At 43.7% G+C, this 13,732-nt stretch overlaps 1 protein-coding gene across 1 annotated transcript in view; it reads right to left on the bottom strand.

The window, feature by feature from the left end:
* LOC134018370 (leucine-rich repeat-containing G-protein coupled receptor 6) overlaps positions 1–8,716 on the bottom strand; it is a 68,243-nt gene extending 59,527 nt beyond the window's left edge. Inside the window, exon 1 of the mRNA XM_062458281.1 lies at positions 8,133–8,716. Coding sequence (XP_062314265.1) covers positions 8,133–8,359 — 227 coding nt within the window. The 5' untranslated portion in view covers positions 8,360–8,716. The remainder of the gene's footprint in view (positions 1–8,132) is intronic.
* Between the last annotated feature and the right edge of the window lie 5,016 nt (positions 8,717–13,732).

The raw sequence follows: 13,732 nt of genomic DNA, 5'->3' as shown, positions 1-13,732 counted from the left end.
CGAGCAGATGCTACGTTGTTAAGGTCAATGGCTACATCTCCAAGGCAACCGCTTGTTGCTAGGTCCATAAAACCATTTATTTACCTCTGCGAACATTCGGGAGGTATATAAACGGTATTATTAACTTTTGAGAACGTCTTCTGGACCAATAGGAACAGCGTATTGGTCCAATTATTACACTAGTATATAAGAAATTTAAATAAAAGCTGGAAATAAAAGTTCCAAAAATCTTTTGGGAGTTTTTAGTGTTTTCTGGGCCCAAAATGCCCAATTCCATGCTCAGAAAATATATTTACTGCAGCTTCACATTTGAAGTTGTGCCTGCACACTTGTTGGCCTTTCTCCACTATAACATTTTAAAATACAATGATCCTCAAATATTTATAAATCACTGTAACATGCTTACTGAGTCGACTGTAGTCAAGATAGGGAGTCAGGTGGCTGAGCGGTTAGAGAATCGGGGTAGTAATCAGAAGGTCACTGGTTCGATTCCCGGCAGTGCCAAATGACGTTGTGTGGGCAAGGCACTTCACCCTACTTGCCATGGGGGAATGTACCTGTACTTACTGTAAGTCGCTCTGGATAAGAGCGTCGACTAAATGTAATGTAGATAGGAATTGTATTGTTTCCTGGTCAAATATTCAGACAGATTTTATATTATACCCATTTCCCCCTCTGCAGGTCAGCTAGAAATGGAAACCAGCAGAAATAGCAGAAATCGATGCAAATGATGAGGAGGGAAGGGGTCCACAGACACCTGTCAAACTAGATTCCTTCTTCCTGGGAGGGTTCTCTGTCAAACAGACCCAGAAGCAGTTTACCCAACCCTTAAACACCACCTAGAAATGACCGTAGATATCCCACAACTTACCCGAGATCAGTGCCTCAAGGGAACCATATCCAGTAACACGGAACACATGTGAAACTGGTCGACCTGAATAAGAAGGATTAGAGGTTGGCCAGCTGCCATGATAGTAAAAGCTAGTTAAAGTCTCCCAGATTTACAATAGCTCCTTCACTCCAGATATAAAAGTGATCTCAGGCTGGGGGCTTCAACCCCAGACTCTCTACAGTGGCACAGCCTGCTGATCCAATAACCACCTGTAGAATCAACTTTCTCCCTCAGAGCCTTGTAGTGATCATAGATGCTGATGAGTGTGAATGTGCTGTTAGGCCTTTGGGTTTAAAAGATGCCACCTGTAGTTTGTTCAAACCCTTCTGCTCTGTCTATCTCTCTTGATTTAAAAGAAAACTGTAGCTGGTAGCTTGGTAGTGATGGTAGCTTTGAGTGTGTCTGCGCAAGTTTGTGTGTGATCACTGCTTTGTTCCAGCAGACTATTCAGTGGGTCTAATCCCTGTTAGAATAGCTGTACTGTACATACAGAGTCTTTGATGGTAGGGAGGAGGATTGGGTAGGGCATTAAGTATTATTACCTGTGTGTCTGCGTCTGTGTGCATAGTGGAGACTCAGTGTACCTGTAGGGATGTGCTGCTGTGTGTATGTGTGTGTGTGTGTGCATCAATTGGAGAAGGCATTAAGTATCATTAGCTCAGACTCATCACCTACACACTGCTGACCCCATATTAACCGATTTACTCACCAAGCCTGGCGCAGGATCAAAGAAACACACACACACATGCACACATAGAGAAAGAGATAGACTTCACACCCAGTTAGGGTAAGTTAGCAATGCCTTACTACTAGAGCAATTAAAAATCAAATATTCATGTCTAGATGTTGTTAAATCAATAATGAAAAACTTTAAAATACAGATATGCACACACGTACACACTCTGAGGCAGGGAGGGACACTTAGGCCATGACCGGACAATGCAATCTTTGTAGAGAGATGGAGAGTGAACTGGTGTGTACACACACATACACACACACACACACACACACACATTCCCATGGATTCCCAGGGATGGGACAGGGCAGAAGCGGAATCCGGGTCATGTGAGCCACACGGCATTCTCTTGCCCAGTGGCACCAACCCACTCGGCTCATCACACACACACGTCACACCCTGCACATTCCACACACACCCATGTCATCATGTGTCACACGCATTGTACTCCCCAGACACACATCTGCTTTGAAACTGCCTCAATACTCTCTTCATTGCTTCGTTGTTTATTTGAGCGTTTATTCTTGGAGTATTATGTGCTGCTGGCTCACACCTACATAAACAAGCACAGACATTTACGGTCAAAATGGTATTTAAAGACTTAAATACACACTCTAATTATAATAATATTAATACACGCTAATACACTTATAATAATAAGTGTCTATGAGAGACACTCATAGACACTAATCTAAAAACCTTCATATACTGTACATATACACACACACACACACACACAGTCACATACATACTCACAAACCCTCCCACACAGATTGCACGTTGTGATTTCTCTTTTCTAAGGGACAGGATATGCAGTAGCACACTATGGTCTTTGTGTCTACTTTCCCTTTCTTTCATCCTCTCTATCCCTACCCCCCTTCCAACTCTCTCTCTCTCCCTTCCAGCTTTCTTTCTCTCCATCTCTCTCACTCTGCCCCTCTCTTTCCCACTCTCTGTCTCTCTCTGTCTCCCTCTCCCCCTCTCCGGTGGGACTAGCCATTGTCACTATTGTCGCTCGTCCACCCTTACCTAGCAGCTGTCCCTGAGCGTCGTATAAAAAGACTCCCAGGTCGGTTTCAGGAAACCGCAAACCATCCGAGTACACACCCCCACCCCTCAGAAATATCTGGCTATTGGGGGTTGGAAGGTTTGAAGCTTCTTTGTGCCTGTGTGGGTGTGTGTTGTCAAAGTGCAGTGGGGGAGTGGGGAAAAACTGGTGAGCTTGGGTCCATGTTGTCAGATTTAGGATAAAAATCAAGTCCAATTTATTTGTATAGCCCTGTTGGCAATGTCACAGAGTGCTTTAGATGTCCACAGATTAGACCAGATTTGGATGCATACATTTGGGGGCACAGAAATGAGATCGATCCTTCATGGTCTCCAGGATCAATCTCCTATACTACAATTTAGAAGATGAAGAAATCTGCTGTCAGGGGATTTAAAGGGTTTAGCTTTCTCATCTCAGCTCAATTCAATTCATTAGGTTTTAATGGCGTGAACATTGAGATTAAACACATGACATGAATAAATGACAGAGAATTTCTCTCTTTCCTACTTAGTCTCTGTAATTACAGGTGTGTTTCTCTCAGCACTGATCTCCATGGACAATTTTCTGGCTCCGAGCCAGAAATACCTGCCAACCTCCCCAACCCCCCACCCTGCAATTGACAGCATTTATGTTCCTGAGCTGAACGGTGTGCTCATTTAATCAGCGTTATTTACGCTGTAGGAGCTCCAGCTGGAGGAGACTAGGTGGCCATTGCTGTCGGAGTGGCTTTGGTTGTCAACGGGGTGATTGGGAAACGCTGGGAAGAAGGTAGGGTGTCTTAAAGAGGAATGGACAGAGGGCAGGGAGGAGTGGGGAAGAGGAGAGGAGCTGCTATAGCTGTTTGGAGCCAGGACGTTGATATTTGGGACTGATGGCTGATGTTAGACCCCCCCTCTCCCATTTCAGAACCCTAACCCCAGAACACTCACTCTCTCTCACACACAAACACAGATTCACAACAGGACACAAAAACCCATACACACGGTTCAGACAGCCTCTCTATCTCCACTTTCTGGCCTTGTTCTCTTTTTTCTGGCCATGTCTTTCCTCCTTTCTTCCCTCCCTCCCTTACTCTTCCTTTCTCTTTCTCTTCCTCTCTCTCTACACCCCCCCCCCCCCCCCCCCACGGTCCTTTTTCACATGTCAGATGTTTACAGTGGGATCTAGGTTACCCATGATAGGAATCGTTCCACCAACATAATGGGTAAATGACACGCAGGCAAATCTTTCGAAGTCACACAGAGGTCTGATGTCCGGATGCTGTTTATGTGTGTGTGTATTTGATTGTGCATGTATTCCCACCCATGTTTTTTTTTCATAAAAGCCATCTTTCTATTAATTTGTCCTCACTTCTGTCACTTTCCCCCTCTCTCTGTTTCTCAATGGCACTAGGTGTAGATCAAGCTGCCTATACCATTTCTCCCTCCGCAATCTGGGTGGTCTGGAAGCCCCCCCCCCACACACACACACACACACTCTTTGGCTTTTCTCTATCTGGTAATACGCTACCTGTGGTTTCCTCCCCCTGGCCAATTTACCGTGAGGTTAAGGCCACGCTAACCACTACCACACACACCTAATCACTGCAAGCACACACACACAGAGTTAGCCTAGACCTGTAACACACATACCCATATACTTAAAATAATTCAGCCCAGTAACATACAGCACACATGCAAACAGACACAGATGCACACAGTTGATTTTGCTGACTGACAGCTCTCCACACCTCTTTATAGAGAGGCCCATTTTCTATCCTCCCACACACCCGAAGTCTTATCATGAACACAATGTCAAGTCCTTTCTAACATAAATAAGGAAAGGTTCCCATCACTCGTATACAGATTGCCCACACACTTTGTAGTCATGAAAAAAAGCCACAATATAATCATTTTAAAAATTCAAAAGAAGAAATCGATTATGTTAGGACTAGCTAGAGCAACAGATGCTTATAATGTTAGAAACCAGCCATAGGTCAGAAAAGCCAGCTGCGAGGCTATTGTAATGCATCTTGGTTTTTTAAAGAGGGGAGCTGTCTTGCACAGGTAGGAATTAAACAGGATACGACAAGGGCTACAGGCTGTGTTCTCTGTTTAAGCACACACACATCAATACACACTAAAACACACATACACACACCCTTGGGCTCCATCTTTTCTCTCTAATCTGATATCAAAGCGAAGGTCTTTTCAAAGCCTTTTGTGGGCCAGCTCATTTCATGTGTTGCCTACGGAAACGATTATTGTCATAAATCTCAGCAGAGTACTTTGTGAGGAGTCGCTCTGAGCGCCTCCTGTCAAGTGCATCCTGAGTGGAATTATGTGGTGTCAAGGTGTGCATTCTGTATTAAAAAAAAATCTAAAGCCCTGAAAGTAAACCTTCATTCATATTGTCACTAGCAGAAATGACAAAATAAGGACCCTGAAATTCAATATTTAGAGGTTCAGAAAGAGAGACAAACTTTCAATCAGAATTGGAATGAGAATCAGCAGCTGATTTGGCCAGTCAGTTACCAATGTGTTGGAGTTGGACAGTCAGTCAGCTATAAGTTTATCTATGATCCTCTAGTGAGTTTGTCACTTTCTAGACAACTGAATATTGAAATTCTGGGTCCTTCTTTTTCAGTCTGTTTATTTTTTTTAATCATTTCTCCCAGTGACAGTAACATCAACACACAATATTCATGCAGTATACACTCTTACATTGCAAGGCTGTCATTGTGACTATGATCATATAGTAAATGAAGCTTATAAAGTATACATAACACATCAAATACTACTTAAAACTACTAGTCTTCCTTAACTCTCACCTCTCAGTGCACGTGTCTTGTTTTCTACACAAACACACACTCACACGGCTATTTCCAGACTACACAGGAAACAAGACAGCCTTCTCGGTGGGGTAGCTGGCCAAGAGTCACAGATTGTATCGGGGTGGATGGTTTCTCTCATGATTTAATGGTTTATACTGGGGTGAAACCCTGCTGTTTATGTGTGTCTGCGCGTGCCAATGTGCGTGTGTGCTTGTGAGTGTGCATGCCCCATAAAGTTTGTCACTGTAGCATTCAGGTAGGGCTCTATCAGACAATCTATACTTCATCCTGATTTACCCTGTGTGTGTGTGTTTGTGTGGTGTATATGTGTGTGTGTGTGTGTGTGAGCGGTTGGTCCTTCTGTTTGTTTACTTAACAGAGGGATGTTTCTAAATCAGGCTTCACTCACTTGGCTTCACTGTTGGTAATGAGGAAGTGAACAATTACTCCTGTTTGTGTGTGTGTGTGTGCAAGTGTGTGTTTGAATGCATGGGTGTGTGTTTTTAAGAGAATGTTGCTGTCAGTGGAGATACCCGAGTCTGGCATTGTCACCACATTCACCTGCTTATGGATTAATGGTTTAATCTGGAACCTAAAAGATACACAAGGTGTTTTGGCAATGACAAATGTTGTGTTTTGCAAAGTTTGTTGGTTAAGTATTCAAGGAAAATGTTTTCACGTTTCTATAGAATACTGGAATACAATAAGGCACAATTATATTTTTGTTAAGCTTTTTTGGGGCAAAAATGTTCAATATATGCAAATAGTCCCGTCTTTTACAGCAGTCAATCTGCTCCTAAAATCCAGTGATTTCACCTGGCTAGAACTAGTTCACATTTTCCCCTGTGGTGATGATATGACTTACTGAAATTATGTTAGCAGTCATTTTAAAAACAAAATGTATGTCGCTCCCAATACTTTTGGCCATGGCTGTACACTGAGGTTTGAGCTGTCACCACTCACCACTGTGTATCTGTGTTTGTCTCTAAATGTGTGTGAGTGTGTGAACACTGTCAGTGTTCCCACACTGTGTGAATTTCCGAGTTTACAGTATCTTCTCACCCTCCCAGCTCCTGGAGTAGGGAATAAGCAGGAATGAGGGGACAGTGTTTCATCGACTTTCAAACGTGTTACAGGTTTGATCTGAACAACCAAAACAGGTACAACCAAAGAGGTATCCATGGGACAGCGATCACAGTGTGTGTGTGTGTGTGTGTGTGTTTGTATGAGAGAGAGAGAGAGAGAGAGAGAGAGAGAGAGAGAGAGAGAGAGAGAGAGAGAGAGAGAGAGAGAGAGAGAGAGAGAGAGAGAGAGAGAGAGAGAGAGAGAGAGAGAGAGAGAGAGAGAGAGAGAGAGAGAGAGAGAGAGAGAGAGAGAGAGAGAGATGCTGTGAGGGTGTATTTACTGTGTGTGCATGCTTTGGAGGGTAAATGTCACAACAAGCATTCCACAAACGAAGGGGTAGGTGTGATACTGAGACATAGATCTGTGTCTGTTTGATAAGAGGGAATAACTCTTGATATCAGAATCCATGAAATCAACAACAACAACAAAAATACTTCATATGTTTGAATATCCTGCACGCAAGCTACTGTACACATTCTATTTACTATAATCACATGCCTTCACTACAATTAGCCTGATGGTGTGCTTGGTGCGCCCCTAGTGGCCAAACTCCACACTGCAGCCCATCCTGAAGCCACAACGTTAACCCAGGCCAGTTAACTGTACTGCTTAGCATGTCTGGCTCTCCATCTCTGCACTGAAATTGGACAGAGCTGGCTGTTTTGATTGTCATGGGTAAACAAAATCCAGTATTTGTTCTGCATGTGCTGAAGTTCAGTTGAAGCAGTGAAAACTGTAGGTTATCTTAATTTAATGTTTCAAATGTCATATTTACATGACATTGATGTGATATTGATGTCACTGATATGATATCTACGTTTGGCAATGGTGTGTTAATACTCAGCCATGCTGTGTATCAGTGAAATCGACAGTGTTTTGAACTCTGAAGCTCTGGCATGCACATGCACATAGATGAATGCACAGGTACTTCACATACACAGAAACACACACACACACTGACACATTCACCAGAGCTCATTAGGTGCATAATTTTCTGTGTCAAACCTCACAATTAGACAGTGTGCGCGCATTTGCACTGTTCTGTTTATAATGGTCCTTGAGGGACAATAAAGATGTAATTAATTTAAACTGAACTACGAGTGAGCGAGGGAGTTTAAAGACGGAGTTTTGAGGCAGGAGGTGAACACGTGCTTAGAGAAGGTACACATACCATGTGGGAAAGTTAATCAGAAGATAAAAGAGAAATATTCACTCCAGATAGGAGATGATGACTTGTAGACTTACAGGTTAAGGTAAACACGGAGCGTAGTCATGGGCTAGTAAGATAGTTTAGTAAATGACTATTATGTGTTACTCTGCTAGAATTTTAGCTGTATTATAGTGTTATTTCTAGTGCAGTATCACTGTAGTTCTGTACTACTTTCAGAGTTCTGTACTACTAGTCAAGCTATAGTGTGGTACTGCTGTAACTACAGTACAATACAGTTGTGTTAGGATCAAAGAGAATGGAATTGAATTCCAGGACTGTGTTATGACTGCAGTAGAAGTCTATACTTACAGGTAGGTGGTCAGTGGGCTCAGGGTGGAGGGAACAGCAGATAGTCCCATCTCGGAGCAGTCCACCAGTACAAAGATGTCATCCTCCTCGCACTGGCATGCAGAGGGGCACAGTCCCACCCCTGTTCTGGTTGAGGGCCGCTCCTGCCCCCGGCTGTAACCGTCCATCATGCGGCTGGACCCCCACACACCCCCAGCGGTGTAAAGGACAAGGAAGACGGGCAGCATGGTGTCTGTCTGTCTATCTGTGTTTAAAAAGACGACAGCTTCTGGTCCTAGTCTACCTCTTTTCCACTTTTCTTCCTCACCCGCTCTGTCTGTCTCAGTCTATTTCACTTTTATCTGTCACTGTCAGTTGTTCACACTCTGTCAAGCCTCATACCTATATTTCTAAACTCTCTCTCTCCCTTTCTGCCTGTCTCTCTCTCTCTCTCTCTCTCTCTCTCTCTCTCTCTCTCTCTCTCTCTCAGTCCAGTTACTAATGACTTGCCACGGGTTAGCTTGTTGTAAATTCCTCCTCGCTGTCTTCTCTCTTCCCTCTCTCTTTCCACCCAGTGTGCCTCCTTCTCTTGTCTCCGGTTCTCTCTCTTTCTGTTTTTCACACACACACACACACAAACTTTCTTCCTCCCTCTCTCCCTCTTTACCTATGGTAGAGGGAGTGCATGAGCCCAGAACGGGTTGTTTTCATTGGTCCCCCATTTAGGGATGGGCTGGAGCATCCCAGATAGTGGGAGGGGTGTACAAAAGTCTGTCTCTCTTTCCCTCTTTATTTTTTGCTCTGCATCCCTCTTTCTCTCTCTCCTCTCTTTCTCTTGCCCAGTCTGTCTTTCTCTCTTTCCCTCCTTTATCTCTCTCTCTCTCTCGTTCTTTCCTAGCCCAAATGTCAATTCCCTGTTTTTCAGGATAGATAGAGATACAGAGGGAAGAAAGGAGGAAAGAAGTCACACAGTCAAGTGGGGTGAGCCAGACTCTCCAGGGCTTGGACTTTATGAATGAACTTGCAAGGAGAGTTGAGAAATAGAGCAATAGGAAAACAAATAAGAAAAGGGAAATGAAAGTTGCTTGAGAGGGGGAAAAGAGAGTGTGAAGGGACATACAAGTGTGTGACAAAGTAGTGACAGAGAACAGGGGGGAACCTGAGAAGGACATTAGAGTAGTGGGTAAGTGAGTGTGAGTGAGTGTTTGTTTGTGGAGAGTGTGTGTGCGTGTGCACATATGTGTATGTCTCTGTGGACGTGTGTGTGCTTGTGTGTGTAGAGGGAAAAGTAACAGTGACACTGTAACAAACCACCAAAACAAAAAGCCAGTTTTCAGTTTACTCAAGTTTCTAGAGAGCATGACCACACACACACGCGCAACCTGAGTGACCAGACCACAGTGATCACCAATGTCACATTATAAACACACACACTGCTGTCCTGAGAGGGAGGTGCAGATTAGTTGAGGAGCGTCAGCTGCTTCTGACAGGCAAAAATACATTGTCAGATCTAAGTAACAGTTGAAAATAATGAAAAACTAAAGTTAACTCTCTCTTATCTCACTCTTATTCCCTCATCCTCACTCCATTGTGAGGATGAGGGAATACCATTAAGTCTATCCTTAATTAATTTTAATTAAATAACATTATTTTAGCACACCCAGAGGAACAAAGACAAACAAATATCTATCTATAAAACAAACGCTATCTACTTCTTAAGACAATTGGTACAATGCATGGTTATTACTGCTGTAGATGTCAGTGTTTTTTAATTCAATATCTGGAGAGGTACTAACTCTGGCCTTGGTAGTTAAACAAAGTTTAGGAAGATCTTTGCAACAATGCCAATCTACCTAGCACTCCACATCAAAATCTCTCTCTTTCTGTCTGTCTCACTCTTGACCGTTCTCTCTAGAGGCCTTGCAGGCTGAATTGTTTCTCATTAATTAATTAACATTCCCTGTCCTGTATGTTTTCTGAGGGGCTTTTGTTATTTCTCCACAAAAACTCTTTCAGTGACCATCCCTCTTTCACTTTCTCCCTCTCTCTATTCCCTCTTGATTAATCTCTCTCACTCCTATCTCTCTCTCTCCCCTTTCTTTCTCTCTTCCCCTCTCCCTCCCCTCTCTCTCCCTGGAATGTCTTTCTCTGCTCCTCTGTCTATTGTAAGCCATTGTTTGTCTGTTCCGTGTGTGACAGTGTTGTGCTAGTGTGTGAGCACAATCCTAGCATGAGTATTTCCTCTCTGTCTCCCTCATTCGCGGACACACACACACAATGACACACTCACACACACACAACCACAGACCTGCACAATGTCACACTATCACTCACTCATGTTTTTCACACACACTTGCACACACATACATACTGTATACACCTGCAAGTCCTTACCCCTCCCTGACACGGTGCTCTGTCATCATGTTTAAATGCTCTTTAATTGGCCGGCCCCAGGGAAGCCCTTAAACACACTTACTGTGAAGAACTGGCATGCCTGGTCTCCTCTCTGTCTGCACACACACACAGACACACATTTATACAAACACCTCACAACAAACAGGGAGCAATAGATAGAGAGGAGCAATAGATAGAGAGGGATGAGAGATTGAGTCAAGTAGAAGAGCACAGCACATAGATGCATTGTGCAGAGAAGTTACCAGCCATGGGAATATCTTTGGTCGAGAGGTCAAGACAAGCATGAGTTATAGCTCACGAACACACACACATCTTCTCCTTGGCTGTGGTGTAGCACCTGCTCCAGGGGTTGGATTTCTCGACTACTGTCAGCTGTACTGAATGAAGTGCCTCCACTCTCTCTCTCACACACTCACACACACACACACACACACACACACACACACACACACACATACAAATACAGTACACATAAAAATACAAACATTTACAGACTCTCTGGCACACACATATGCACACCCTTTTTGCACACAAACAAGCAGGATCAAACAATCGGGATCAAAGGATTGGTCCCTCCATCCCCTGCCACCCCCCCCCCCCCACCCGACCCCCTCTCGCCTTCTGCTGGACTGTAAACACTATCCAAGCAACGGCAGCCTTGACGACACAAAGGCAAGCAGCTACCTGACACCACCCATTTTACCTGAGAGTATTCACATGGGCTCTACATGGATGGGAAGGACACCACACACACACACACACACACATGGATGGGAAGGACACCACACACACACACACCCTATATAAACCCTAAAGGAAGGGACAGTAAATGTTTTTTTTATATGTGCGTGAACGTGCAAAGGCCCACTCAGGTATACCCAGAGGAAGTTGGTGAAATTGAGTGGGCGACAGCACAGGGTAGCGTAGGTGTGTGTTTGTCACCCGTGACAACCCTGAAGCCACCTGAAAACCTCTCTCTCTATGTCCTGTCTTACTTACCTCTAAACTCCTTCTTCTTTCCTCTCTCCATCTCACAGTAAAGGGGATGAGTGGATGAAAGAGAGGGAGTAAGGGAAAGGGGATTAAGTCAAAGAACGAGGGGGAGTTCAAAGTTTGTGGTCTTCCTGTGCAGTCTCTTGAATCAGCACTTTATTAGCACTGTTGTTCAGCTGGCACATGACTTAGCATTTTTGTTTTCACATTAATATTGCTTCATGTTGTGGTGTTGGAATGACTAAACTTACTCTTCAACAACTCTTCTTGGCTACAGTATTGTGAACCCAAGGTGTTGTGTGTTGTTTACACCTCTCCTTTTGCTGCTGTCAAATCTGTTAACGCTAGTAAGTTCTCATCAATGGAATGGCACCATACACTATCTTGAGCAAGTGTAGCAAATAGTGTGTGTAACTTGTGTTTTTTTGTGTACGTATTTGGAAAAATGCTTTTGTATACATATGTTTACTACTAGGAATATTGTATATAAATGAAGTTGCATGCCAGCATGCGTGCCTACATTTGTGTGAGCACGGCTTATTTTTCCTGATTAGACAGTGAAATATACGAGCCTTAATATGATGAAATATGTTGACTAATGCAGAGACAGGTCCCCACCTGCATCCAACCACAAAAAGAGAGAAGGAGAAGAGCTTGATTCTATTTTTAGTCATGCCGTACTGGCACAGCAATTAGCTACCTTAGGGGAGATTTACATTTACATGTATTCATTTAGCAGACGCTATCCAAAGCGACTTCCAAGAAAGAGCTTTGCAAAAAGTGCATAGGTCAATGATCATAAACAACGAAATAGCCCCAAAAAACATTGCGGGAAGCCAAAACATGAGCATACATTGTGATAAGCAACCAAGTGCTAATGATAAGAAACATAAGAGCAAGTAGTTAAAGAAGTTACAAATGAAACAACATGAACCTCAAAAGTGCAAGCGTGTACCTGTAGGAAAGCAAGCTACATTAATATAATTGACAGCGAGTACAAGTAGTTAACTCATTTACAACTAACCAACAAGTTACAACTAACCAACAAGTGCAACAAGTCCCTCAGTAAGTGTCATTGTGTTCCTGGAGGAAATAAACTAACATCGAATCCAACAAATCTTTCTTAAGTATCGTTGTACTCTCGGAACAAGTGCGTCTTTAGCGTTTTACACCATTGGGGGGCCAGACAGAAGAAGAGCTTGGAAATGTAGTGTGTGTTTGCAAGGGTGTGTGAGTATTTGTTCGTCAACATGAATTTGGGTGCACGGTTGTAGAAGTGTGCGTGTCAGAGAGGGAGAAGGGGGACGTGGGGGGGGGGGGGGGGGGGGGGGCAGTAAATGAAGTGAACAAAGTTGATTGTTCCCTGCTCACCTACCACCCTTGACTAGACTGGACCAACACACACAATGCTGAGAGTCCTGAAAGTGGACCTAAATGGGTTCTGGTGTGGTTCCAGTTCCTGTGGAGTCTGAAAAACTGCTGTGGCTTCTGGTTCTATTAAAGGGGTCATTGATTGCAGTAGGGCTGAACGATTAATTGCATTTGCGATTAATATCGCAATGGGACAGAACGCGATTTTGTAATCGCAAAGGCTGCGATTTTACTTTGGTCACGTGACACGCGAGAGTGTTATGTTGCTGACTGGAGATCAGTAGGCTAGTATATATCTATATTAACAATACATCATAATAATCGCATATTAAATCGCAATTGCAAATTAATCGCGATTATCTTATTTTCCTAAATAGTTCAGCTCTAGATTGCAGAACCGAATTGACCTTGTCACAGTTGAATAACAACAGTTCAGTGGGTAAAATGGACATACAGTGAAACTCAAAGTCCATTGACACCTCTTTCCTATGCAAATCTCACAATAAAAAATGTAGCTGTAAAACGGTAGGTTTTGAAAAAGCTACCACCTTTTTTGGCTCTGGTCTGTACCTTGGTCCAGACATCCCAACCTGCAGAGACTCATTTCAGGGAGGAAGCTTCGCAACCCCCAACCCCAGCCCCCCCCTCCCCCAGGACGCAATCAAGATGCGCGATATGTACCTTTCTCTACCCAAAATGACCATTGGACTGTCTCTCTCGCTCTAAATACTAAATCACCGACTTCCAGGAGATTGTATAGCATTTGCGGGCATCAGGGAGCCGCTATTGGAATGCGGGAGACTCCCGGAACTTCCGGGAGTCTGTTGGTCACGCCCCAAAAT

The sequence above is a fragment of the Osmerus eperlanus genome, chromosome 4 (assembly GCF_963692335.1).
Source record: "Osmerus eperlanus chromosome 4, fOsmEpe2.1, whole genome shotgun sequence".
NCBI lineage: Eukaryota > Metazoa > Chordata > Actinopteri > Osmeriformes > Osmeridae > Osmerus > Osmerus eperlanus.
The sequence above is the reverse complement of the archived record's forward strand: the minus strand, read 5'-3'. Positions and strand labels throughout refer to the sequence as shown.